Below are 26902 nucleotides of genomic sequence, written 5' to 3'. Positions count from 1 at the left end.
GATGGAAGGCTGACAGGCAGGTAGGCCATCCAGTTACTTTAGCCGGGCCGGCTCAGATGATTGGTCGCGCTTTTTACAGCGCCACGGCTTCAAAACATTTAATAGGCTTGTTTGAGACGAGCTGCGGATCGCCTCGAAAGTAGATGAGAATAGCCGATCGCAGCCGGGGGAGGTCTCAAAAAGCTTGTCTGAAGTCGGACAGCTCGGAGTCGGCTTCTTCTTCTTCTTCTTCTTCTTCTTCTACTTCTTCGCCTTCTTCTTCGTCTTCTCTCGGTTTTTTGGCGGATTGCAAACAACTTGAAGGTGCATACCGCCACCTCCGGAGTCGGCTTGACTCGGTTTGCATTCATAAAGAATGCACACATGTGTTTAATCGTTAATGTCAGATATGTACTAAGTAAATACATTTCCTCCTGCTCAAGATTAGATTCAACTTTATTGTTATTGCACAGATTACAGGTACTGAGACAACGAAATGCAGTTTAGCTTCCAACCAGGAGTGCAACAAGCAGCAAAGTGAAAAGTAATGTACACAATCTACAGAATAAATATATAGAATGAATTGAATGATGAATAAACAGTGAGGGGTATGAATACACTAGATACACACAGCAGCCTGAGAGCAGTATGAACAGTGTGTATGAATACACTAGATACACACAGCAGCCTGAGAGCAGTATGAACAGTGTGTATTAATACACTAGATACACACAGCAGCCTGAGAGCAGTATGAACAGTGTGTATGAATACACTAGATACACACAGCAGCCTGTGAGCAGTATGAACAGTGTGTATGAATACACTAGATACACACAGCAGCCTGAGAGCAGTATGAACAGTGTGTATGAATACACTAGATACACACAGCAGCCTGAGAGCAGTATGAACAGTGTGTATGAATACACTAGATACACACAGCAGCCTGAGAGCAGTATGAACAGTGTGTATGAATACACTAGATACACACAGCAGCCTGTGAGCAGTATGAACAGTGTGTATGAATACACTAGATACACACAGCAGCCTGAGAGCAGTATGAACAGTGTGTATGAATACACTAGATACACACAGCAGCCTGAGAGCAGTATGAACAGTGTGTATGAATACACTAGATACACACAGCAGCCTGTGAGCAGTATGAACAGTGTGTATGAATACACTAGATACACACAGCAGCCTGAGAGCAGTATGAACAGTGTGTATTAATACACTAGATACACACAGCAGCCTGAGAGCAGTATGAACAGTGTGTATGAATACACTAGATACACACAGCAGCCTGTGAGCAGTATGAACAGTGTGTATGAATACACTAGATACACACAGCAGCCTGAGAGCAGTATGAACAGTGTGTATGAATACACTAGATACACACAGCAGCCTGAGAGCAGTATGAACAGTGTGTATGAATACACTAGATACACACAGCAGCCTGAGAGCAGTATGAACAGTGTGTATGAATACACTAGATACACACAGCAGCCTGTGAGCAGTATGAACAGTGTGTATGAATACACTAGATACACACAGCAGCCTGAGAGCAGTATGAACAGTGTGTATGAATACACTAGATACACACAGCAGCTTGAGAGCAGTATGAACAGTGTGTATGAATACACTAGATACAGCAGCCTGTGAGCAGTATGAACAGTGTGTATGAATATGCTCAGATATATAAAGTATGAAAACGGTAAGCAGTGCAAGTATAGTATAACATATATAGATATTAATTTCATAATGATAAACATTGTGGAACAATGATGAAAAATGTGAATGGCAGTGGCGACGTAAAACTGACACAAAACAACATCAAACGTTTTCCGAGCCAATTGGAGAGCTTCATCAGCAGCACGTGGTAACAACCACCAATGAGCGCTCAGCTGGAGATACCAGCGAGTCCTTTCTCATCAAGCATTTTGCTTCCGCAGCCCGTGGAGAGGAACTGCTCCGCCTCGCCACGCCTCGCTTTCAAGGCTGCGGGCGCCTTTGTCCCGCGAGATTTCAACGTCTCATGTGAGCGAGCCTCCAGAGCAAGTCGGACAAAATGACTAACCATCATGCAACGCACTAGCAAGACGTTGATCGCAATTGCGCAGGACTGCGTCGGTCTCGATTGTCTCAAACAAGCCTACTGTATTCATTGCTATCGGGATGTTAAGGGCATTCCATGGAATATAACAAAAAGTGTTTCTGAAGTGAATTACATACCCCAGGTATCACGGAAATAAAAATGCGGAAATATTTAGAGAAATAATTTTAAAATACTAATCTATTTTTAAATACAAAAATAATGCGGAAATATAAACATGAGTAATTAAAGAAAACAACACTAATGTTCCTCCCTCAGCCACCAGAGGGCGACACATCCCACAGCCTCACTCACAGGTGAACTGATTAATAAAAAACGTTACAAACCAAAGTAAAGAGATAATAGATTAAGAGCATGAAATAAAAATATATATTAATGACATTTAAAAAAAAAGGAGAACATTTAGAAATACAATAAAAGGTCAAATGTAAAAACATAAACATAATATGTGGAAGAATAAAGAAGAGTGAAACGTTTACAAAAAACTAAATGATGAACGTGGACATTTAAACATTATAAATTAAATAAAACAATGTGAAAATACAAAGAGGAATAAATAAAAGGGAATGTAATAAATAATAATACAATTAATAAATATAGTCAACAGGAGTGGTGATAAAAAGAAATAAAACAGTTATAAAAATTACATAAATTGAAGAATATAAATACTATATGAATAATAATAAGAAAAAGAAAATGATAGATAGATGAATAATAAGCAAACTAAATAAATAGGAATCAATAAAACATGTGAAGCCATGTCTTACAGATTGCTTTGTTTTCATGCTTAGAAATAAACAGAGAGAAGGGATAGTGGAGATTGATCCGGAAAACTAAATAGATAAATAAGAAATACATTAAAAGCTAAAGCAAACAGGACAAGAAGTTCATGATCATGAAATAAAAACACTAGATCAGTAAACATGGAATAAAAGGATCAACTCAAACCCATGAATGAGAGAAGAACAGAATGAAAGGATCAACTCAAACCCATGAATGAGAGAAGAACAGAATGAAAGGATCAACTCAAACCCATGAATGAGAGAAGAACAGAATGAAAGGATCAACTCAAACCCATGAATGAGAGAAGAACAGAATGAAATGATCAACTCAAACCCATGAATGAGAGAAGAACAGAATGAAATGATCAACTCAAACCCATGAATGAGAGAAGAACAGAATGAAATGATCAACTCAAACCCATGAATGAGAGAAGAACAGAATGAAAGGATCAACTCAAACCCATGAATGAGAGAAGAACAGAATGAAAGGATCAACTCAAACCCATGAATGAGAGAAGAACAGAATGAAAGGATCAACTCAAACCCATGAATGAGAGAAGAACAGAATGAAATGATCAACTCAAACCCATGAATGAGAGAAGAACAGAATGAAATGATCAACTCAAACCCATGAATGAGAGAAGAACAGAATGAAATGATCAACTCAAACCCATGAATGAGAGAAGAACAGAATGAAATGATCAACTCAAACCCATGAATGAGAGAAGAACAGAATGAAATGATCAACTCAAACCCATGAATGAGAGAAGAACAGAATGAAATGATCGACTCAAACCCATGAATGAGAGAAGAACAGAATGAAATGATCAGTAAATGAGACGCATTGTTACTCTCAGCCTGAACTTCAGGTTTTCACGTGCACAGATATGAGCACTTCCTGCAGCTCTCAGTGACTGATGCTCTGGGTGTGTCTGCAGATGAAGGTCTAAAGCTCTCTGAGGATTCAGCTGCAGCTAACAAGCTAACAGGATGCATTATTGCACTAGCTCTAACTGTGACTGGAACAAGAGGAATATTTCAGAAAGCTTTCAGAGTCCCATAGAAGTGAAGAGTGATCCCCAAAGAAAGGCATAGAGAAAGCACTTAGCATCAAAATATAGTGAAAGACAGTAAAAGTAGTCATTTTGCAGATTGGTCCACTTCAGAATAATATATATGATATGTTTTATAATGATTGATCATGAAAGTGTTCTCAAAGCTGGTAAAGGTGCAGCTAGTCTGAATGACTTTGTATACTGCAGGGTAGCTGGTGGATTTACTCCAGGTGGAACTAAAGTCTGATTTAACACTTGATTAGATTTCACATCATTCATCCACATCTGTGAAGTAACTAAAGGTATTAAATAAATGTAGTCGAGGAAAAGTACTAAGAAGAAGAAGTATAACATGGAAATACAAAGAATTGTACTTAAGTACAGTACTTGAATACATGTACTTAGTTTATACCGCTAAAGCTCAGCATGCACTGGTGTGTCCAGAGCAGCAGACCTGGACCTGAACCTGGACCTGAACCTGATCCTGGACCTGAACCTGAACCTGACCCTGGACCTGGACCTGGACTTGGACCTGGACCTGGACCTGGACCTGGACCTGGACCTGGACCTGAGTCCCGCTGTGTTTCCTGAAAGAGTGACCGCTCAATGGAGCCTCAATCTGCTGATGGGAGGTAAGAATTTAAAACGGACTGAAAGCCATTTGAGTCAGTTGTTGTCTGTGTTGAAGCTTCTGTGTAACCTTCAGGAAATCCTGGTTATTAGCGACGTCGGTGGGCGTTAAGTGAACTGCAGTTAGCATCCTGGACATGAACTCAGTGACGTTCTCCACTAAAGAGATGTGTTTATGTTAGCTTCACACTGCTGGCTGTAGGGCAGCTGAAGAGACGCGAGGCACTTTGGAGATAAACTTCACGTCTTTAGGATTTACTCTGAACATCTTCCAGAGTCCTTCACATAGAGAGCAGTCCACCGGCTGATAGAGGAGACTCAGAGAGTCTGGAAGGTTCATCTGTTGGGAAACACAGAGCTATTTATACCATTACATTGTAAAGAGTGACTTTAGATTTAACATATTTTCATCAGTTTTTCTCCAGCGTGCCAATGTATGGGCGGTGGTGGCAAAGTCCGTAGGGACTTGGCTTGGGAACCAGAGAGTCACCGGTTCAAGACCCCAGAAGACCAAGTGCTACACAGGAGTGCACCAGCTGGGCGTAAGCTGGGAGTAACTCTACGTCCGACGTAGAACCGAAGGTTAAGACCAAACTAAGTTATGACTAGTGCAGCACTTAGGGTAGGGTTGATAAGAATGGAGAAACCAGCTCGAATGCGCTAGAATTTGAAAATACACAACCGGAAAAAATCTGCCTCTTCCTTCAGACTTTCTCACAGAGCCCCTCCTCCAACACATGAACGCGCACATGACCAATGAGGGTACGAGATAAGTTTGTGCACAGATGGAAGGCTGACAGGCAGGTAGGCCATCCAGTTACTTTAGCCGGCTCAGATGATTGGTCGTGCTTTTTACAGCGCCACGGCTTCCACAGATGATATTTTTCTATGTATTTATTGTCAAAGCACTTCAGATATTCATTGCTATCGGGATGTTAAGAGCATTCCATGGAATATAACAAAAAGTGTTTCTGAAGTGAATGACCTACCCCACCTTTAAGCCCTGTATGCGTTGCGCCCGGGTGTAACTTTTACGCCTAGTATGGAGCATGCGTAAATCGGAAAGACACACTAGTATTCATAGTAACGTAAAACAGGCAAGAAGGATATTAACGATGGCAGGGCATCTTGTTTACAGGTTTAACAATTAAAGGGCATTAAGAAGAGAAAGAGTCATCCATGATCGAACAAACCCACTGGACATCTATTCGGACAGTGAGCTGATAGAGAGGTTTCGTTTCAGCAGACAAGCCCTTTTTGAATTAATCGAGGAGATCTCCCCTCAACTCCAGCACGGATCAGACCGAAAAGCTGCGCTCTCCCAAACCTTGCAGGTGCTGATTGTGCTCAGATTCTACGCGAACGGGCCTTTCAAAATACTGTGGGAGTCATGATTAATGTTCATCGCACAACTGCATGACGGGCTATTAGAAAAGTTTCCTTGGCTCTCCAGCGCCGCCTTAGGAATTATATTCACCTTCCAAAACAAGAAGAAGCCGCGAAATCCAGGCAACATTTTTCCTTCCGATGCAAGGAGAATTGGTACTGGAGACGGATGAGAACTCTGTGGCTCCTGCTGGCATCCGTGAAGATATCGGTGGACGACTTACCCGCAGTCACATAATAAACAACCTATAGCCCTGTATATTTGTAATATGAACGCTGTTTTTTGCAATGCATTTCAATAAGCTCCCATTGTGACCACATATTTTCATTAGGCCGTTTTATAGCCTATTTTATAAAAAAAAAACACACACAAGAACATTAAATAACAACTTTTGGAGAACTATTAACATGAAATTGAGATAAAAACAAGTAGGAACAAATATGATTACAGAATGGGGAACACGTTGTCTTCTTCCATGATTCTATGCTGATTCTTAAGAATACTAATTTGGAGTCTTCATTTCTCCTTCTCCAGCTCAATATTGTCGTGTTCCGCTCTCAATTTTCACCTCCACACGAACAAACTCTTTCTCCACCAGTTCACGCTGTAGCTCTGATAAATCCCTTTTTCTTTTTCGGGGTGGGGCCATTTGGGATTCCTCTTGAGTCATCGCTGACGCTGTGGGTGAGGGACTTCCCTCTTCTCTGCGGGCTTTTGAGTCTGTAAAATTGCAAGTTACTGTCAGTTATTGTCAGTTGCTATCAACTGCTGCGATTGCTCATTGTTATCTTGCTTGCTGTGATGTCTCACAGGGGTAATGTTTACATAGATAATGCAGGGTGATGTTACTTAATGACTTACCACTTATAGTGACAGCTGACACGTCTGCGTCAACCTCTTCAAATGTTGAGGTTGGCGGCTCTGAGCTGTCGATCCCATTCAACCCCGTGGGGGAATCCTCTCCAAAAATAGCTATAATTATTTCGCTATATGTTAAGGTTTCTGGTGCAGGGCCTCCGCCGGTCGGCTGCTTTTTGAGAACCGAAGCATCCTTTTTGGCTCTGGATATAAGGTCCTTCCACTTTTTCCTACACTCTTCCACCGTCCGTATCCCTCCTTCACCCAAGTCATTTATTGCACCAGTGATTGACTTCCAGGCTGCAAGTTTGTGTTTGTTCGTCATATTATTATTACATTTGGCAGTTAGCAAGTTTTTATGCTCTGCATTTATTTCAATTAGTGTTCTAATTTCTCTATCAGTAAAATTTGTTTTTCTCTTCTTTTGGTTTCCGTTTCCCATGACGTTATTATCCAATCCTTAGCTTGCTCTGAATGGAGGATTTTGAGCGCTAAATTATGTGGACGTGTGTTGGCAACAATTACTGTTTCGCGTGTATTCACGTGGACGCGCATCTTAAGACCAGGCGCAGCTACGCCCGAGACTAGTCAGGCTTGGTGCACTCAGTGTAAATTCGAATCACTAAGTCGGAAGTAGCTAAGCCCAACGTTAGAGCTAAGACCTACTTTCTTACGCCCAGCTGGTGCACTCCACTCCAGGTGTCCCTGAGCAAGGCAGCGTTCCCTACACTGCTTCCCGGGCCCGTACATATGGCAGCCCACTGCTCCTAACACTAGGATGGATCAAATGCAGAATGTACATTTCCCCTCTGTTGGACGATGAAGAGCTCCTTCTTCTTCTCTTGATGCATCTGTTTCTGTTTCAGGGTCCAGCAGCAGAGACCAGACTCTCCCAGCTGTCTGTCCCTCAAGAGCGACTGGTCGAAGGGAGCCAACATAACCTTTAAAGGACGACCTCCATCTGCTGATCAGAAGTAAGCTGTGACTCACAGTAAGAGTCCGGTTATGATAAAACTGGTTGATATGAATTCTTTTCCAACATATTTTTCAGCAGTTTTTCTCCAGCATGTTTTACGGCCTGATAAATGGAACAAATAATCAGGAGAGTGAGAGCGGTGTTTCCTCAGCGAGAACTTTACTCTATTCAATTGCATTTCCAAAAGTACAGCAAGTAGAAAACATGCAAAGCTTCTTCAGTAGAGTCCAAACACTTTTTCCTTTCACAGCATTTATCTAAGACTTCTTACTTTCCTCTAATATTACTGTCACCATCAGATAGCTTAAACAACATTAACATCGCACACAAAGAGTCACTTAAGAGCATGAAATATAATTGTACAGATAGCAGAACACTCAGTAATATGTGTTGATGTCCCAGTTTTAAAATGTCATTACGATTTGTTCACACATTAGCAACACAGAGCGTTATTACCATTACATCGACTTTAACCTGTTTAGCCCTGAGCCTGTTTTTCAAGAAGAAGAAGAAGATGAAGAAGCCGATTCCGAGCTGTCCGACTTCAGGCGAGCTTTTTGAGACCTCCCCCGGCTGCAATCGGCTATTCTCGTCTACTTTCAAGGCGAGCCGCAGCTCGTCTCAAACAAGCCTACTGTTAGGGTGAGTGAAGCAGGCAGGACCCAAATGCAGAATAAACAGAAAAAAATACTGACATAGAGACAAATTGTGCGGGTAGATTAGTAAACCTGGTGTGTTTAACCTTCAGGCTTCGCGTCGGGATCTTCGGGGAAGTTGAATATTATGCACCCTCCATTCAAAAAAGAGAACGTAGCGAAAAATACAAACAAAAAATTGTGTCAGGTGCGTGTGACCTGCTCCGCTGCGCGTGCATCATTTCAAAAGTGCTTCCACAGCAGTGACACACATCTGTGGATAATTGAATATGAAAATGGTTAAAGCAACCATCACTAAACGCCAGCAACACTGCATCTACTGCAGACAGTAGCAACAGGTCAGATGCGGACATCACGTTACCCTCCGTTGTGGACACTAGCTTACTCCCGCCTGACTCGCCGTCCTCAACCCCGGAGCATCAGTCTTCGTCGCCCGAAACTACGCCGCCCCTCTGCAGGCCGCAGGTGCCAGGATACCACGGCAAAACAGAGTCTGCCCAGGTATATCTAAACAACTACCCGCCTGTACAGTGGGGTAAGGCGGTCATTTTGCAGCTCGTGGTATAAAAATAGACAATGGAATATGCATGTGAAAATAGAGCCATATTCTGACATGCCTGTAGAAATGTTGTGTCAAAAATAATGCATCCAATACTAGCACAGATGCCTTCACCACGAATGGCTACAAAAAGATCTCATATCCCAAGCTTATTATCAACGAGCTGATGTTGAGGCTGAAATGTTCTCCAGGTCACAAAGTCAACCTCACATGATGATGTGATACCAGTTTTCAAGCACAGTAAATGTTCTCTTCCCAGAGATGGGACCAAGGTGATGATTAGTACATGGTTTTAATAATACTTTTGCTTTTCAATGTTTGCCATTTCAAACCATAAGCTGGTTCAAATAATATTTGCCTTGATTTACAAAATGTTCTCATTTGTTTTATCAGTAAAGTTTTGAAGCTTTTGTGCTTTTCTTTGCCATAGCCCACTTTGGACTATATGAAATATTTCAGGTTTGCACTTTTAACTCACTTGAAATGTTCTCACTTGCTTGTTTTCAAAAATAACAAAGGCCATAATCTGTTCATTGGGGACCATCAATGCTATTTCTCATTGCTGTTGCCGGCCACTATTGCTCATGTAAACCTACTGCTGCTGCGCCCCTGTAATCTCAGAGGCACCCTGAGTCATGTTGTTCTGGACCCGGGCCTGTACACGGCCATATACTGAACAAACTACAGAGCCCACTCCGTGTCCTGTTAGTGTTTACTTCCTGTCTGCCTTCTTCTGGTGATTTATCTGACGTCCAGCGCTTCGTCTTTTAACCTCTTTTCCTTTCTCTTTCTTGGTCCTCCTTAGAAATCTTCATTATAGTCCTTGACAGCGGTCTGTACTGCTGTATTAACAACGTGTCACATGTTAAGAATTTACAATCAGAATCGAGTATTCAACTAAGCCGTGTAATACAAGTTGTTAGTAGCCTTAAGGACCTACAGTTGTTATGCTACACCACATTGCCCTTCACTGGATGTACAATAACTATTTTAGCATTTAAAATACCTAGCCATTCTTTTGCGGTTATTTTGGTGAACGTAACTAAAGTAGTGTAACTCATTACATTTCAGAGACAGTAATATTGTAATGTAACTTATTACTTTCAAAAGAGAGTAATAAGTAATATGTAATATATTACATTTTGGAAGTAACAACACAACACTGACTAACAATGACAGACAGAAAAAACAGAACTTAAATACACACAAGACTAATCACACAAACAAGACACAGGTGAGGAGGGGGGAGAAAACAAAGGGGCACCAGGTGAACACAATCGGGTAATCAGGTAGGAGGACAAACAGACAGACAGCAACAGGCAAGACAGGGGGTGAACACTCTTCAAAATAAAACATGAAACCAAAGACAGAAAAAGACAAGACAAAACACAACACAGACAGATCGTGACAGTTACGCTCTGAAAACTGAAAACTGAAACCTAGGCTGAAACTAGTAAATGTGACCTGCTCTATCGAAATCAGTCGCATTGACCCGAAGACACATTTTGAGTTGTATACACTGTTGGAAAGAGGAGATTCCTAGCTTTCTAATGATATCAGGTTTTTGTACTCCAAATATTAAGCAAAATATGTCACATTATATAATGACTGTCACCGAGTCATGATTTTGAGAAAAAGGGCCTTCAAAGTTTCCTGTTCTCTGGAATCCATCGATCTGATTGGTTATTAGCGGCTAATAAATGACCAAAGTAGTACGGAGGGAAAATATTTTCATTTGGATTACTGGTCTGGGGAGAGCTCGCAAGTGTGTGTGTGTGTGTGTGTGTGTGTGTGTGTGTGTGTGTGTGTGTGTGTGTGTGTGTGTGTGTGTGTGTGTGTGTGTGTGTGTGTGTGTGTGTGTGTGTGTGTGTGTGTGTGTGTGTGTGTGTGTGTGTGTAATTTTGCGTTTGTGTGTATTGTGTTTGTTTCCCTGGGAAAACACTCACGGGAAACACCGGCTGTTGTTCCTGTTGTGTCGTTAAGTTACTCCGTTCTCCGCTTGTTATGCCGTTACAAGCTTCAAACCTGTATTTATCATCTGAATTTGTCGAAACAAGTTTAATATTCTGAAAGCCAAGACTTTGTTTATTTGAAATCAGATGAAAACAAACTGTAACGGACCCTGCCGTGTTATCTATGATTACTATACACTTACATTCATAATTTCAGCCGGAGGGAGGGGGGCGGCGCTGAGGAAGAGCAGAGTGGCGAGTGAGAGCTGACTCTTCTTCCCTTTACAAGCTTCAAACATGTATTTATCGTGTGATTTTGGAAATAAAAGTTTCATATTCTGAAAGCCAAGACTTTGTTTATTTAAAATCAAACAAAACACCCAAACCCCGAAAAACTTTTTTTTACGCAAATCCACGTTTATTTTGAAATGAGCCGTTGCGACTTCCAACTGATTTCAATAGAGCGGGTCAGAAATATGAAGATGGATTATGAGTAATCATTTCAAAGTGACACAGACACATTGGATTAACCATTGCATTAGCCGTCAGCAGCGTTTTTATTGTTTTGATGCCATTGAACACAACTTTTGTTCAGAAACAGCAAAAGGTAAGACAAATTGGCTGTGTTTGCTCCGTAAAGCTCGGTGTTGTGATGTCTGTGTTTGCTTCCCCTACCACGAGTATCATCAGTGATGATACTTATATTTCTTGAATCTGTGGAATCTCAGCTTGCTAATCGATATCTTGTTTGTGCAGATCCGATATTTAATAAGGGTATTTATTTGGGGTGTAACGGTAAACGTACCCGTATCGAAATTATTTTCGATAAACATGAAAATACAATGACAAGCAAGTCCTAATGTCAAGCTGGCTACTTAGGTACTAGCACAGTACAGTTCAAATACAGATTATTTCAGTTCATCGAAATGCTGCACCTTAATGTGTATTTATTATATTTTGTATTTATTTGAGTGAATACATTATTCACAGTTTAATAATAATAAACAAATATATATATATATTTTATGTTTTGTGATAATTTTTTCTGCTGTACCGAAAACGTACCGAACCGAACCGTGACCTAAAAACCGAGGTACGTACCGAACCGAAATGTTTGTGAACCGTTACACCCCTAGTAGTTATACCTAGAGTTCTGTGCTAAGTGTGTTAGCATTTTTTCTCTCAGGGCTCATTTAGACGCTTCTTGTGAGACTTGTGTTTTGTTTCGGTAAAAATGGTTCGTATCGTCAGTTAGCTGAGTTTCTTCCCATTAAGTGGGTATGACACATTAATAGGTTTTTAAATGTTAAGAAGGCCTGAGACACAGTTTCGTGAAAAAAACAGGTTAAGAGATTTAACATATTTTTCATCAGTTTTCTCCAGCATGCCAATGTATGCATCTGTTTCTGTTTCAGGGTCCAGCAGCAGAGACCAGACTCTCCCAGCTGTCTGTCCTTCAAGAGCGACTGGTCGAAGCGTGACGATATAGACTTTAAAGGACGACCTCCATCTGCTGATCAGAAGTAAGCTGTGACTCACAGTAAGAGTCCGGTTATGATAGAAACAGACTTGATTACTGCAACAGAGTTTTTACAGACAGCTAAAGCTCATCCAGAATACTGCCATCTGAGTCCTCATCAAAGCCAGAAGAATTGAGCTCATCACCCCAGCTCTCAAAGCTCTGAACTGGCTTCCAATAACACAAAGAACACACTTCAACACAGACCCGGTGCCAGAACAAATCTAAAGGGAGGGCATATGATTTTCATGGGTGGGCACACAAAACCATCACGTGCTGCGGGTCAGCGGCACAATATATATCAGACAGCAAGGCCAACAGCATTGCGTAAAGACGCACACTTATCGCAAATACATACACAAATAAAGGGCAACATAGAAACCACTTCTGAAACATTGTGTGCGTGGTAGCACAAACACGGTAAATCACGAGCAAGGCACACACTGGTTGAGGGTGGCAGCTTCCTCATTGTTACACTCGGAAAGAAATAGTAGAGACGGAGAAGATGAACTGTTTAGCCCGTGGTTCATGTCCCTATGCACTGCAGGTGCGTCCTTTCGCTCAGCCGAGCTAACTTAGAACATTATTTTGGCCAACTCTGCATCTTTGTGCAGCGTATACTCAAACAGCGATAGGAAGAGCCCACTGCCTGACTCGGACATGCTCTGGAGTGAATCGAGTCACCTCTGAGAGGGAGTTGGTTGACAGCTAAAAAAGCTATAATATCAACAACAGCTGACACGTAATAACGGTTCAGCTGATCTGCACCAAAGTACTCTTTTCCTTATTTGTTTCCTCGCATATTTGTCTCTCTCTCTCCACGAACTCTCACATGAAATGTGTTTTTTGATGCGGCATGCCTTAGCAGTCCTTTATCAGTCTGTAATGCGTGTTTCCAGTCGCAAAAACCTTTGACAGTAAAAGCCGCATCAGATGAAGACGTATTGACTTCAAAGTGTCTACAGGGGAAACAAAAGGCTGCGTCTGCTTTTAACCAGTCTTCAAGCCATGGCCTGTTGTTTACCATGCAGTGGAAAAAGTGAGCTTCTTTCCTGAAAACAATCAGTTTCACCTGGTTGGGTTTATTAACCCCAAGATCACCTGGGGCTGTTGGTCTTTGAGCGGTTGCTGGCCCAAAAGTACCTGTTGATGTGCTGCAAGGTAGCATCTGTAGAGGAGGCACTGGCACGGAGGAGGAGGATGGCGGGTGTGGTGCAGGGTGTGGCAGCGCAGGTGGTGATGGTAGGGGCACAAGGAGCTGTGCCTCGGAGGACAGCGTTGGTGGCGGCCGCGTTGATGAGTCAAGGGCTCGCTGGGCTCGCTAACTCAGCCCCGGGGTTTGCCGAGGTCAAGCTTGTGACATCAAGGCGTGCTGCTGCAACGGCAGGTGCAGGGTCGCCAGCAGCACCATCGGCTGCAGTTCTTTCATCGCTATTTCGTTTCAATAAATCCTTAGACCTTTTAAGCCAATTTCTGATGTCCATTTAGTAATTCAAACAGAAATGGGAGTCTATGCACAATAAACAATAAACAAATCCAGAATAGGCGGCAGAGTGTGACGCTGTGATTGGTCTAAATGTGGACGAATCACAAATCACAACAGACACATAGCCTGGCGGGAGTTCAGTCTTTTGGCTTTTTTTATGTACTCCAGGTTTTTGTGATCGGCCCAGACCACAAAAGGATGCTCGGCTCCCTCCAACCAATGCCTCCACTCTTCCAACGCCAGCTTCATGGCCAGCAACTCACGGTTTCCCACATCGTAATTTCTTTCCGCCGGGGAGAGCTTCCTGGACAGGAAAGCGCAGGGGTGAAGCTTGTTGTCCTTCTGTTGTTGCTGGGAGAGGACCGCTTCCACCCCCTCATTGGGGGCATCCACTAGGATCCGGTGGGGTAAGTATGGGGGCAGTGGTGAACATCTTTTTCAGCCGAGAAAAAGCCTCCTCAGCCTGAGGAGACCACACAAAAGGCACTTGAGGGGACGTGAGGACATGAAGAGGGGCTGCAATAGCACTGAAGCTCCTCACAAACTGCCTGTAAAAATTAGCAAAGCCTAAAAACTGCTGCACTTTCTTACGAGAGTCAGGGGTAGGCTGACAAGCTACTGCGCTAACCTTCGCTGGGTCCATCCTAACCTGACCTGGGGAGATGATGAAGCCCAAAAAAGTGACTGTCTTGGCATGAAATTCGCACTTTTCGGCTTTGACAAACAACCTATTCTGGAGCAGTTTTTGTAGAACTTGGCGGACATGTTGTTTGTGTGTGTCAAGGTCAGGGGATTAGATCAGGATGTCGTCCAGATAGACAAAAACGAAACGGTTCAGAAACTCCCTCAACACATCGTTGATCATAGACTGGAAAACTGCAGGAGCGTTTGACAATCCAAACGGCATGACAAGGTATTCATAGTGTCCTGAAGGTGTGTTAAACCCCGTCTTCTATTCATCGCCCTCCCTGATCCTGACCAAATGATAGGCGTTATGCAGGTCTAACTTGGTGAAAACCTTGGCTTCCTGAAGCTGCTCGAAAGCGGACGAGATGAGAGGGAGGGGCTACCGGTTTTTAACCGTAATGTCATTGAGAGGTGAGTAGTCGATACAGGGCCTAAGAGACCCATCCTTTTTGCCAACAAAAAAAAACCCTGCACCTGCTGGGGATGAGGAAGGGCGAATAAGCCCTGTTTTGAGGGAGGCATCAATATAGTCCTTCATGGCCTCTTTCTCCGGTCCTGAAATTGCATATAGTCGACCCTTAGGAATGGGAGACCCAGCAATCAAGTCAATAGCACAGTCATACAGATGTAGCGATTCATTTCAGACAGTTTGAAACGCGAGGGCCGTGATTGGTACGTGATCTGCCCTCGCTCAAGGGAAAACCTCCAGCTTGACTTGAGACCGCCCCCGTGATAGATAAATGTATTTATAATGAAGCCAGCTGCAATGGATCATTGATCCACCAGGGGGTGCAGTGGGGTTCCACACTGGAGCTCATGTGAAATAAAGTCAGATACAGTACGCAGGATGTACAGCGGAACTTTGTTAAGATCCATATGTCACGGATATCATACTCTGTGCTAAATAAGACACATGTAATCATTTACAAAACATCACCATGTTGTTATTTAACAAAATAATTTTGTTATTCGAAAAAAACGAACGGGAGGAAATGCAGCCCGGCTCTCGATTTGTAATCCTAATTTAATCATCATCTTCACCACGATCATTTATGTTTATGTTCGCCGAATTGACATGAAATCACTGACATATATGAATATACTGTATTCAACTTCATTAAAACGTTATTAACGTGCCTAAACTCAGTAATTCACCAAAAATATGTATATTTTAATGGAGCCTCGTTGGTCGATCAGGATCCCAAAGCGTAGCGGAGGGATCCTCATCTGGATGAGGGGTGTTATTTTCCCCATAAAGAACAAGTCGCTGCAAATTATCCCGCTTATCACACGGCCACATTCTCAACAAAGTAACGACATGACTCCCAATATTAATTGAAATGCTTTTATGGATTTAGAAAATGTATTTATTGATTTAAAAAATAGTTGTATGTATTGATTTAAATTCACATGCATCCGCTAAGAAAAATAGTCCGTTGTTACCGTTTTTTAAACAGTCTGAATGAAACGGCAGCTCTCAGCTGTGTATTTACACAACTAATGGCCCATCAACCACAGCTCTCTCCCCCCCTCCCCCCCTGATCTTTCTTCTCCAGCAGCTAAATGAACAGTAGGTTACTCTGAGTGACCATAGACTGTATGTGACAAGCTTACAGTTAGTGACGTAACAACACCATCAAAGCTGGTGGGTTGAAAGCAATACGGGAGGTAAAAATAACTACAATAATTGTGACTTATTTATTGTGGCTTTTATGTTTTTAGGTATAAAATGTAATTCAGGCTTATAGTTCACCCTTCTCTAAAAGCCTTCAACAATGACAATATTCATTGTAATTGAATAAATCCTTCCAACACACATTGTAAAAAATAGCCTACTGTAAGTTAAGAAATCATTTCAATATGTACATCTTCTGATGTAACAACAAGAACATTATAAATAGTAACATAGCTGAACATGGTATTGCACATTTAGCTTTGAGTGTTACTGACCTGAGATGTTTTTATTACATGAATTAAGGTGACTGAGGCTTTTTAACATACAGGGATGCAAACTCATCAGGTATGAAAAAGGTGACAAGGATCCGAGCCCCCGACCCCCCCGCCCCACGGAATGACAGAGGATTTTAGCAGAACAACTAAAGCAGCAGTGTTAACAATAACAGAAACGCCAAAGAGTCACATCTAATAGAAATATATAAAAGCATTTATTTTAATTGTGTAGCAGTCAGTTTATAATTTTGGCAGCACTGTTGAGCATTTTGAAAATGTATTTTCATGCCTCTGTGCAAGGCTTAGTCTTTCTATCTTTATAGCCACATGGTGTAAAGTAACTAAGTTCATAAACTCAACAAGTACTATACTTGGGCACAATTTTGAGATACTTGTACTTTACTTAAGTATTTACATGTTTTGCTACTTTGTTCTTCTACCCCACTACAGTTCAGAGGTACATGGTGTACTTTGACTCCACTACATGTATTTAATCCCTTTAGTTACTTCTCAGATGTGGATGAATGATGTGAAATCTAATCAAGTGTTAAATCAGACTTTAGTTCCACCTGGAGTAAATCCACCAGCTACCCTGCAGTATACAAAGTCATTCAAACTAGCTGCACCTTTAGCAGCTTTGAGAACACTTTCATGATCAATCATTATAAAACATATCATATCTATTATTCTGAAATGGACCAATCTGCACAATGACTACTTTTACTGTCTTTCACTATATTTTGATGAGAATACTTTTCTACTTTCACTTGAGGAACATTTGGAATGCAGGGCTTTTACTGAAACAGAGTATTCCTACACTCTGGTACTTCTACTTTAACTCAAGTACAAGACCTGAGTACTTCTACTTTTATTCTAGTACAAGATCTGAGTACTTCTACTTTTACTCAAGTACAAGATCTGAGTAGGGGAGACCAGGGATAGTTGCAACACTTTTGGGGCTTTTCCCCAATAAGTAAAAAACCATTTACAATTGGATAGCCATTTTGCTATATTATGCATTATCAATATGTCAGCTACTGAAACAATGTCTTTAAGATGTTTTTATGGAATAAGTACAGGTTGGAAAATGTATTTTAAAAAAAAAACTCAACTGTTACAACCGTCCTTGTGTACAGGGACAGTTGTAACCCATGCAGGCACAGTTGTAACATCTTAATAACGGTTACCCTTTTTCACACTATATGACAAAAAAATAGGGAAAGCTGTCAAATTCTAAGGCAACAAGATTTTAATGGGATTTCACACATCCTCCAACAAACAATGAAAAATGAACAGAACTTGAACAGAACTTAAAACAGAACACCAGAATTAATCAGATTCACAGTTGTGGCAGGTGTAAAAGGCACTTCCATCTGTGCAGTCCTTGTGTGCCCAGGCTTTACAGGAGCAACACTGCAGCCACATCTCCTTGGACCTGGAGTAGCTCTCCAGGCACACAATGCAGTATTGGGCCTCATCTTCATCAGATGAGGCCTGCATCTTCTGCTTCTTGTTGGGTATGGTTTTTTGGCCGAAATTGATTTTTGTCTTCGCTTTAGACTTCTTTGCGTTAGATCTTTTTTTCTCAGCCTCGAGTTGATCTTTCATCGGAGTGTCTGTGAGGACAGCGGTTTCTCTTCTTTTTCTCCCCTTTGTGGTCTGCTTCCTTGGTCCAGCTTTTGGATGTGGACGGATGGACAAGGGTGAGAAAGGCGTTGCAGAGGATGATGTCCCAGGCTCCACACATGGCCTGACAGGGGATGAGGCTGCGAGTAGAGGAGAGGAGGCTGTGAGTGGAGGAGAGGAGGCTGCGAGTGGAGGAGAGGAGGCTGCGAGTGTAAGAGAGGAGGCTGCAAGTGGAGGAGAGGATGCCACAGTTGGTGTTGGAGCTGCACTGGTAGAAGGTTCTGGTGGTGGGCGGTCTGTGACTTGGGATGGAGCAAAGTCGATATCATTGAAAATGTCTCTATTAAAAGGCCAAATTCCAGTGCACGCGAACCCTGCCTGGATATTTGATGGCGTTGCAGCCAGAGGAAGGGCACTTTTCACAATGCCCGGCAGATCGTAAATGGTCATTGTGGTTCCTGGATGAGTCTTCATCCAATTGTCACAGCGGCTGTTGATGTGCCTCTTCAGTGGCCCATATACAGTGCGATCTAAGGGCTGTAGTTTGTGAGAACAGTGGGGAGGAAAAGAGAGGAGGATGATCCCATGGCTCCTGCAAAAATTAATCCCCTCCACAGAAAGGTGGGAGGAGTGATTGTCCAGAATCAGCAGCACCTTTGACTCCTGTGAGCTCTTGGTATGGCTCTGGAAGTGCTTGAGGAAGACCAAAAAGTCTTCCTCTTGCATCCACCCAGACCCATTTGCTCTGCCAATACAGCCAGGAGGGCCATTGCTGGTGAAGAAGAGATGAAACTTCTTCCGGGGGAATATCATCATTGGGGGGATGGAATTCCCCAATGCATTTACAGCACATGCAAGTGTGACGAGAGTGCCCCGCTCTGCAGATGTCACACTGCCGACTTGTTTCGTCCCTTTTCTGGCAACAATCTTCCCAGGGTTTTGGACAGTTGTGACTCCGGTTTCGTCCATATTCCAAATTTCCTGTGTGACAAACTCATGCTTCGTCAGGACTGCAGACAGGTTGTCAAAAAACTTTTTCACATTTGTTCGGTTGAAGCTTGTAGCCCGTGAGAGACTGGTAGCCTGAGGTCTGCGTATGGAGAGGGTAGGGTGCCGCTTCAAAAACGATGTGAGCCAGTCAGCTCCGGCCATCTCTTTCTCTGCCCAGGTTTGAGGGAAGTTGCAGTTGTAGTTCTTTGCCAATTCATAGGCAAACTTCCGCACCTAAAATGAATATACATTGGAAAATATTTCACTTGTCTGTTCACTATAGGCCTCAATATATTTGATCACTTACTTTTCTTTTGTTCAGTAGCCTATAGATAGCCTATTCTACCTTAATTATGACCTACCTCCTTTGAGCTGAGACCATAATATAGATCAGCTGCCTCCATCAGGTAGTCTCTCAATAGCATCTCCTGCTCTGTTGAGAACACCTTCTTTGGAGTCCAGTAGCCTACTCTTGGGGGTGTGTGTGATCCCTGACTCTCCAACCTCAGCCTCTTCTTATGGAACCGGTACAGGGTGACATGGCATATATCCAGGGACTTTGCCACTTCCCTGAATGATTTGCCATCCTGAACTTCACCTGAGGCCACCTGCAGCAGAGCAAGTGGCACTCCCCTGTCGGTCTTCCTCTGTCTGATACTTGGCATACTGTAAACACACACACACACTTTATGCCTACTGTACAGTATTTAATTCTGTTTATTTTTACAGGGACAATGCACACCAATCAATGCTTGAATGAACAATTGATCATTCAAGCAAATGAGCCATCATTGTAAATGTGCCATGTTACAACCGTCCCGTTAGAACCGTCCCAGAACCACCAGTCTTGCTTCACCCCCTGTGAACCTGCCTGATTGCTGGCTTGACCCATATTTAGCTAGCTATATTTGTAGCTTACAAAACAGTTATTCTAATAATACTAGTTTGGATTCCTAGACATTTTGAACTCAAGACAGTATCCAAAAAATACCTCATATCATTTTAGTTAATATTTGACCTCAGAAACACACTTTTGCTGATAACTTACGTGAGATATTCAAACGTGGCTCCTTTTTATTTCGGCGATCTTACCATCTAACTGCGCATGTGCAGAGTGAGTGTCATCACTCTAGCTTGTTTATGATTGGAGATATTGAGGGTGTTACAACCAACCCGTGTTTCAACTGTACCGGGTCTCCCCTACTTCTACTTTTACTCAAGTACAAGATCTGAGTACTTCCACTTTTACTCAAGTACAAGATCTGAGTACTTCTACTTTTACTCAAGTACAAGATCTGAGTACTTCTACTTTTACTCAAGTACAATATATATACTTATACCACCTCTGTTTATAGCCTATGAAAAAAACTATTAGAAATAGAAGGCTAAAGCTAACGTTAGCAGATAGTGACAATGTATGCTAGCTAGCTAGCTCAACGATTCCTTAAATAATATTGCCACAGAAAAACTTTTCAGTTCACATCACGCTCTGCCGCTCCGACAGGGAGCTCTGCTCTGAACACCTGAACGGCCCGTTCTAACAGCTGTTCACCAGCGGTCCAGTCTGTGCCACAGTGACTCCGGACGCACAGTTAATATTAACGAACGCACCGTAGGTAATGTAGCTGCTGAAGCTAGACCATCATCACGGAGCAGCAGAGCCTTATTATACATCCATGAGCATAGCCGTGGGAACATGTTTCAAATGGGGGGTGCTGTGGGGATGACACCAGGGCTGGTTCTGACCAATATGCTGCCCTATAAGGCAATATTTTAGCTGGCAATGAAAAACCTCTACAAAGGACCATTACACTTCAAAAAGAGAAATATATTGACATGTTGGACAGCTTATATAACAAGGCTTCAAATTTATTATATATTATAACATGTTTTAATTGGAGGGGTGGACTTCACATCCTCTAGGGGGGTCCGGGGGTACACCCCCGGGAAGATTTTTTAAACATTTTAAAGTAAAATGCTTCAATTTGGTGCACTTTGAGCGCCCAATTAGAGACTGATCTAGGGGGTACAACTCTAAACACCCATATGAAAAAGATCGGTTTGCATTTTATCAATCAAATAAGCAGGTATGTGAACATTTCCAATAACCTACCATAGCCAATAACAAATACATGTAACTTATTTTATTTGTGTTGTTCATTCATATCTTATTTTACAAGTTAACATTTATTTATTTATGTATATTTTAAAATCTCTCCAGTTTTAAACAATATTTTTGGTTTACTGTCCTATAGTATAAATTGGAATGATTTCAAACCTGTTTTATTTATCCTAATAATTATAAAGGTGTGCCTTGGAAATATTTGTTTACATAAATTGTGATCAAAACGTTTGAGACCCACTGAGATAACTTAGACTAAAGTGAACTAAACACTCAGAGTCCTTTACCTCACTGAGCATCTCAGTGTGACAGGAGAGGACTCTCCCTCCACATTATTGTAGAAAGAGCTTCTTATATCCGTTAGCGCAGCAGAAGCTAACAACAATCCCCGCCGGTACCGGTGCACCCCCTCTCTCTATCTCTCTCACTTTGGCTGTGAGCTGCGGGCGCCTGCTAAGCCAACATCCCCCACTTCATCACTCACAGCGCCCATCGTACAGGGCAAATGGAAAATGTAACCGGGGAAAAGATTGTTATCTTTACTTAATTATGAATGTTGTTACATCAAGGCTGAAAATTCGTTTTTTTTTTATTATATCTTGTGGAAGTGCAGATCCCCTGTCCTCCACCAGGGGGTGCTGCAGCACCCTCAGCACCCCTACTTCCCACGGCCCTGTCCATGAGCAGAGCCGACAGGCAGGAAGACTCGAGCACACAGCTCGTACTTCATTATAATATATAAAAACAGAACACCATGCGTGTCATGATGGCACATAACAGCACACGGCCGCAGTTTACTCCGGGTCCCAGACCCCCCCATACCTCAAAAATATTTGTATTGCAGATCTACATGAATCACACAAACGACTTATTTTGGATTCAAAACGGCGACTTTCGCCGAAAGGTGAAAAGTTTGCATCACTGAACATAGACAGAGCACAACTGAAACATAACATCTGAAACGATGTAACAACATAATACACTTGTGGGGATGCTTGGGATGTGAGGAGTGAGGGACACGGCTTAGAACGGGCGTGTCGCCTGGCAGGACAGGAGAGTGTGTGCACCAGTCTGCCTTGATCTATGAATTCATGTCCGTCACACTCACTGCTGCCCACAGCTGTTTTATAGAAGGAAATTCCTTCACTTCATGAAAGTGTTTTAACCACACACACCTCTACACCAGCGTTTCTCAAAGTGTGGGGCGCGCCCCACTGGTGGGGCGCAGAGATGTGATAGGTGGGTCACGAAATACAAAAAAAAAGATTTAAAAAAAATAATTTAAAAAAAAGATTTTTTTTTTTTTCACACTGGTGGAATATCAAAACAACGGCCCGCCCGGGGTGCAAAAAGCATCAATGAAAGCGACCCTCTACCACACAAAACAACTGTTGATAACCCAATTTGTGTTGAAATTGAAAAGGATATTGCATTGTGTTTGTTACTTTCGTTGCAGTTGTATGTCTTAAGTGTAATTTGGCATGCTTTTATTTTGAAGGCGAATTTATGCTGTTGACAGGAAGTTGTTGTTGCTATGGAAACAAGACACGTTTCACAGCGGGCGGAACTTGTCATAAAGTCCGCAATAATAATGCCCACCCATTTAGAGGGAAGATATGATTGGTCAATTGTACTGTCATTTGACATTACTCTCTCTTTCAGTTACTATAGCTGGCCCCTCTGTGAATTCATAGCTGGACGTCCAACAGCTCCTGTCTTCACCTCGCAGAGAGGAGCTTCTTTCATTTAACCCTTCACATTCAAACATAAACTGAATAGGCAGATTCAAAGGATTTATTTCTTTGGAAATGTTTTTTTAAATACAATTTAATCAAGTTATTTTTGGTAAAACTAATGAAAAATATTACTAAAAACATATTTAAAAAAAATATATAAAGAAAAATATAATTTGTTTTGATGTTTTTAAATATTATTTTGTAGAATATCTTAGGCCCTCAGAGACAGGCTCGCCATTGGTAAAAATCTCTCATACTCACATGTGAAACGCTCTCACAGACACACACAACAGCGTTGCAGTCGGGAAGAAAAGCAATGTGGAGCGAGAGAGAGAGAGCGAGAGAGAGAGAGCAAGAAAGAGAGCACACCTTTATCTATTTAATAAAGTTATAAAAAATAAAGTAAGAAATCATTCCAATGTGTACTATAGGACAGTAAAAAGTTTAAAAGGGGAGGGATTAGTATGCATAAATAAAAAGAAAGAATGCTAACTAGGTAACATAAGATAAGAATAAACAAGTTTAAATGATTTGTTGTGATCATATTCTAAAGATGTTTGGATTATTGAAAAGTATACAGCTCCCTTTCATCTGAGTGTTGAGAGCTGGATCCATAAATTCATGTTGGGCTCAAAGTAGGGCTGCTCGATTATGGCAAAAATCATAATCTCGATTATTTGGGTCAAAAATGTAGATCACGATTATTAAAAACGATTAGCCATTTACTTTGAAAACATCAATTTATTGAAGAAAATCATTTGAAAAGTATGTTTTTAACAGTTGATTCCCCTGAACTTTAAGTATAATTCAACATAAAATCGTTTTATTTCGATTTTATTGTTTTCATAATCGTTGCAACCCAAAATCGTAATTGCGATTCAAATATGATTAATTGAGCAGCCCTCGCTCAAAGTGCACCAGATTGATGCATTTAACTTCAACATTTAAAAAACATCTTCCTGGGGGTGCATGCCCCCGGACCCTAGACTAGAGGAGGTGAGGTCCACCCCCAAATAAAGCAGGTTAAAATAATTAAATTGAATACATGTTATTTTAGTAAACACTGAAAACGGGTCTCACAGACCCAAACAGCACACAAAGGTTAAAGGTAGAATATAATAATGTTAAAATGTGCTAAATATATACGGTGCAAAAAAACAAAAAAGAGGAGTAAAATTAACTCACGACTTGTTTTATTTTTTGAAAGTAGCTCTCATCCTAAAAAAGGTTGGAGACCCCTGCTATAGAACGATACATTTGACAATTTTAAGCTTGGCCTACCATTGTATTGGAGCAATGAGGAACAGGTGGGGCTTGAAAAGGCCCACCTGTTCAAAGTGGGGAATGACAGACATTTTTTGAGAACCAATGCACTACACACACATGACGGGTGTTATTTTCCCCATAAAGAACAAGTCGCTGCAAATTATCCCGCTTATTACACGGCCAAATTCTCAACAAAGTAACGACATGACTCCCAATATTAATTTAAATGCTTTTATGGATTTAGAAAATGTATTTTATTGATTTAAAAAATAGTTGTATGTATTGATTTAAATTGACATGCATCCGCTAAGAAAAATAGTCATTGCAAGTGACCCTCAGTTAGTCTCAGCTGTGTATTTACACAACTAATGGCCCATCAACCACAGCTCTCTCCCCCCCTCCCCCCCTGATCTTTCTTCTCCAGCAGCTAAATTAACGGTAGGTTACTCTGAGTGACAAGCTTACAGTTAGACACAACACTGTCATTGCAAGTGACCCTCAGTTAGTTGACTTTTATGTTCAACTGCTAAATTCGTTACTGATAGAAAAGGGCTTCTACTGTACCTAATTACCTTAACACTAGAACCGCCAGAGGTTTTTGTATAGGCCTACCTAAACCCGTCAAATCCCGCTATTAGAATGCAATTTTTAACAACATAGGGTGCTACATAACACACTTTCAGGAAAAGTCACGGACTGGGAGACTTTAATATTTTATTGAAAAAAAGTTACATTGCACACACACAACACACATCACACAAATTGACCCGATTGGCGGTTCTAGTGTTAAATAAACTCACTAATTAATGAAACTAGTTCAATACGCATTATTCTTATTCTTATCATTCTTTATGAGCGCAGAAATAGTCTTAAAATCAGATCTGTTTTTTAAATGAAATCTGACGGCAGGCAGTTAGCTCTGATCACCTATGACAAATGCGCCGCACCTAATCGCTGGCCATTCAGCCACAGAGCTCCCTCTATACAAATCAAACTGTAGACGGTGTGAAAGCACCTATTGTTTTAAATAATGGTCGGTGACCTGTGGGCCTTCTGAATTACCGTGGGACAGCACATTCTAAACTAAAATGTTCAATCAATAAAGTAACATCTTATCTTATCTTAATAATATCTTCATATTAATAATAATAATAAATCATACAGTATGTGTCCGAAAGGGAGCAGGAGGAAGCAAACACCGATGAGGAGGAAGAGCCAGAGCCTTGGACTTACTAAAGACTTCACTTAGATCATGGTAGCAGGAAGAGATTGAAAGTACATCAGGAAAATATATTTCAGCCGCCCATCGAGAGCACTAGCTTCAAGAGGCTGGGGTAGAGGTTTAGTTTTTATGTTCATTCTATTAACTAACCCCCAATCCATTAGACTTTCATCTGCCCCTGAGTCAATAAGAGCACCATGAGTAAAAACATTGTCTCTGATTTTTACCTGGTTGCGGGTCAGTGTGCGAGGAGGAAAGTCAGAGGAAGAGATCCGGCTCACCAACGTACTCCTCTTCATTGGTGAGCCTCCTCTTTTACCGGACAAGCCGCTTGTGGATATCCGCGCTGCCCGCAGTAGAAGCACAGATCCTCCTTTAATCGACGCTGACGTTCTGCCATAGAAAGCTTGGCACGGCCCAACTGCATTGGCTCCTCTACGGAGCCAGGGGCCGCTGTTGTCCGGAATGCAGCTGGTGAGGGGTGACAGGGCCTCCAAGAAGAAGTGGTATCCGGCGGCAAGCTCCTCCTCTGGAGAGCCGGATCAACGGCATCCTTGAATTTATTCCTTCTCCTCTCCGCCAAACGATTGTCTATTCTTAATGCCATGGATATGACAGAGTCCAAGTCAGCGGGCTGATCGAGAGGCGCCAGCTGGTCTTGTAGGGGATCCGAGAGACCGCTGACGAAAGCGTCAAACAATGCAGCGGAGTTCCAGCCGCTGTCGGCTGCAATAGTCTGGAACTCGATAGCGTAGTCAGCCACACTACGCTGATTTTGCCGCAGCTTAATCAGAGCCCGAGCTGCTTTTCTGCCCGGGGTGGTTTAATCGAAGGTTTTTCTCATGGTGTCTATGAAGTCGTCCAGAGACCCACAGATGGGGGAGCCTCGGGACCACTCTGCCGTAGCCCACGCTGCTGCTCGGCCGAAGAGATGGGAGATCATGAAAGCCACTTTGGAGTTATCCATGGGAAAAGCAGCCGGTTGGTGTCGATTGTGTAACTCATACTGCACGATGAACGGCCGGCAGCCTTCCGAGTTTCCGGAATACTTTTCGGGTGGAGCATGGAAGGAATGTGCGGCTCAGTAGCCGGGTTTGGGTCGAATCTGGTCACCGCTGGGACCGGAGCAGTCGCGGGAGGGGAAGCAGCCTGCAGGTGAGTGAGCACACGCTGAACCTCAGCTGCCAGTAGATTCACTTGGGTTGTCACCGGTGATTGTAGTTCCCCATGGCTGTTGGTTAGGTGCTGCACTCCGTGCTGTATGGTGCTGCTCCTCTTGTTGCCCAAGATGTTGGCCCTGAGAGCGGATGGCGTTCTTTAGCTGATCTGAGTCGGCTGAGTTCATTTTAATGGT

At 42.2% G+C, this 26902-nt stretch overlaps 3 protein-coding genes across 3 annotated transcripts in view; 2 read left to right on the top strand and 1 right to left on the bottom strand.

Moving 5' to 3' along the window:
• LOC307035610 (NLR family CARD domain-containing protein 3-like) overlaps positions 1–26902 on the top strand; it is a 97748-nt gene that overhangs the window by 45815 nt on the left and 25031 nt on the right. The gene's annotated exons all lie outside the window — the stretch shown is intronic.
• LOC307037175 (uncharacterized protein) lies at positions 2333–8171 on the top strand (the record flags this gene model as incomplete). The annotated part of the gene is made up of 3 exons (XM_079677953.1): positions 2333–2385; positions 4371–4558; positions 7668–8171. The coding sequence occupies 3 exons, from the start codon at positions 2333–2335 to the stop codon at positions 7739–7741; spliced, it is 315 nt and encodes a 104-aa protein (XP_079534079.1). The 3' UTR covers positions 7742–8171.
• LOC307035629 (uncharacterized protein) lies at positions 17818–20409 on the bottom strand. Its single transcript, XM_079675215.1, has 3 exons — positions 20251–20409; positions 19565–19868; positions 17818–19436 (listed from the first exon to the last, which is right to left on the bottom strand). The coding sequence occupies exons 2-3, from the start codon at positions 19865–19867 to the stop codon at positions 17916–17918; spliced, it is 1824 nt and encodes a 607-aa protein (XP_079531341.1). The 5' UTR covers position 19868; positions 20251–20409; the 3' UTR covers positions 17818–17915.

Source organism: Notothenia rossii (genome assembly GCF_949606895.1).
Source record: "Notothenia rossii genome assembly, chromosome: 4".
Classification (NCBI taxonomy): Eukaryota; Metazoa; Chordata; class Actinopteri; order Perciformes; family Nototheniidae; genus Notothenia; species Notothenia rossii.
This window is presented reverse-complemented; position numbering and strand designations above follow the sequence as displayed.

Excerpts from the sequence above, each read along its gene's own strand:
- LOC307035629 (XM_079675215.1), bottom strand. The coding sequence starts at position 19,867 with ATGCCAAGTATCAGACAGAGGAAGACCGACAGGGGAGTGCCACTTGCT. Across the intron at positions 19,437-19,564 it reads ATGGTCTCAGCTCAAAGGAG|GTGCGGAAGTTTGCCTATGA; the intron begins GTAGGTCATAAT and ends TATTCATTTTAG.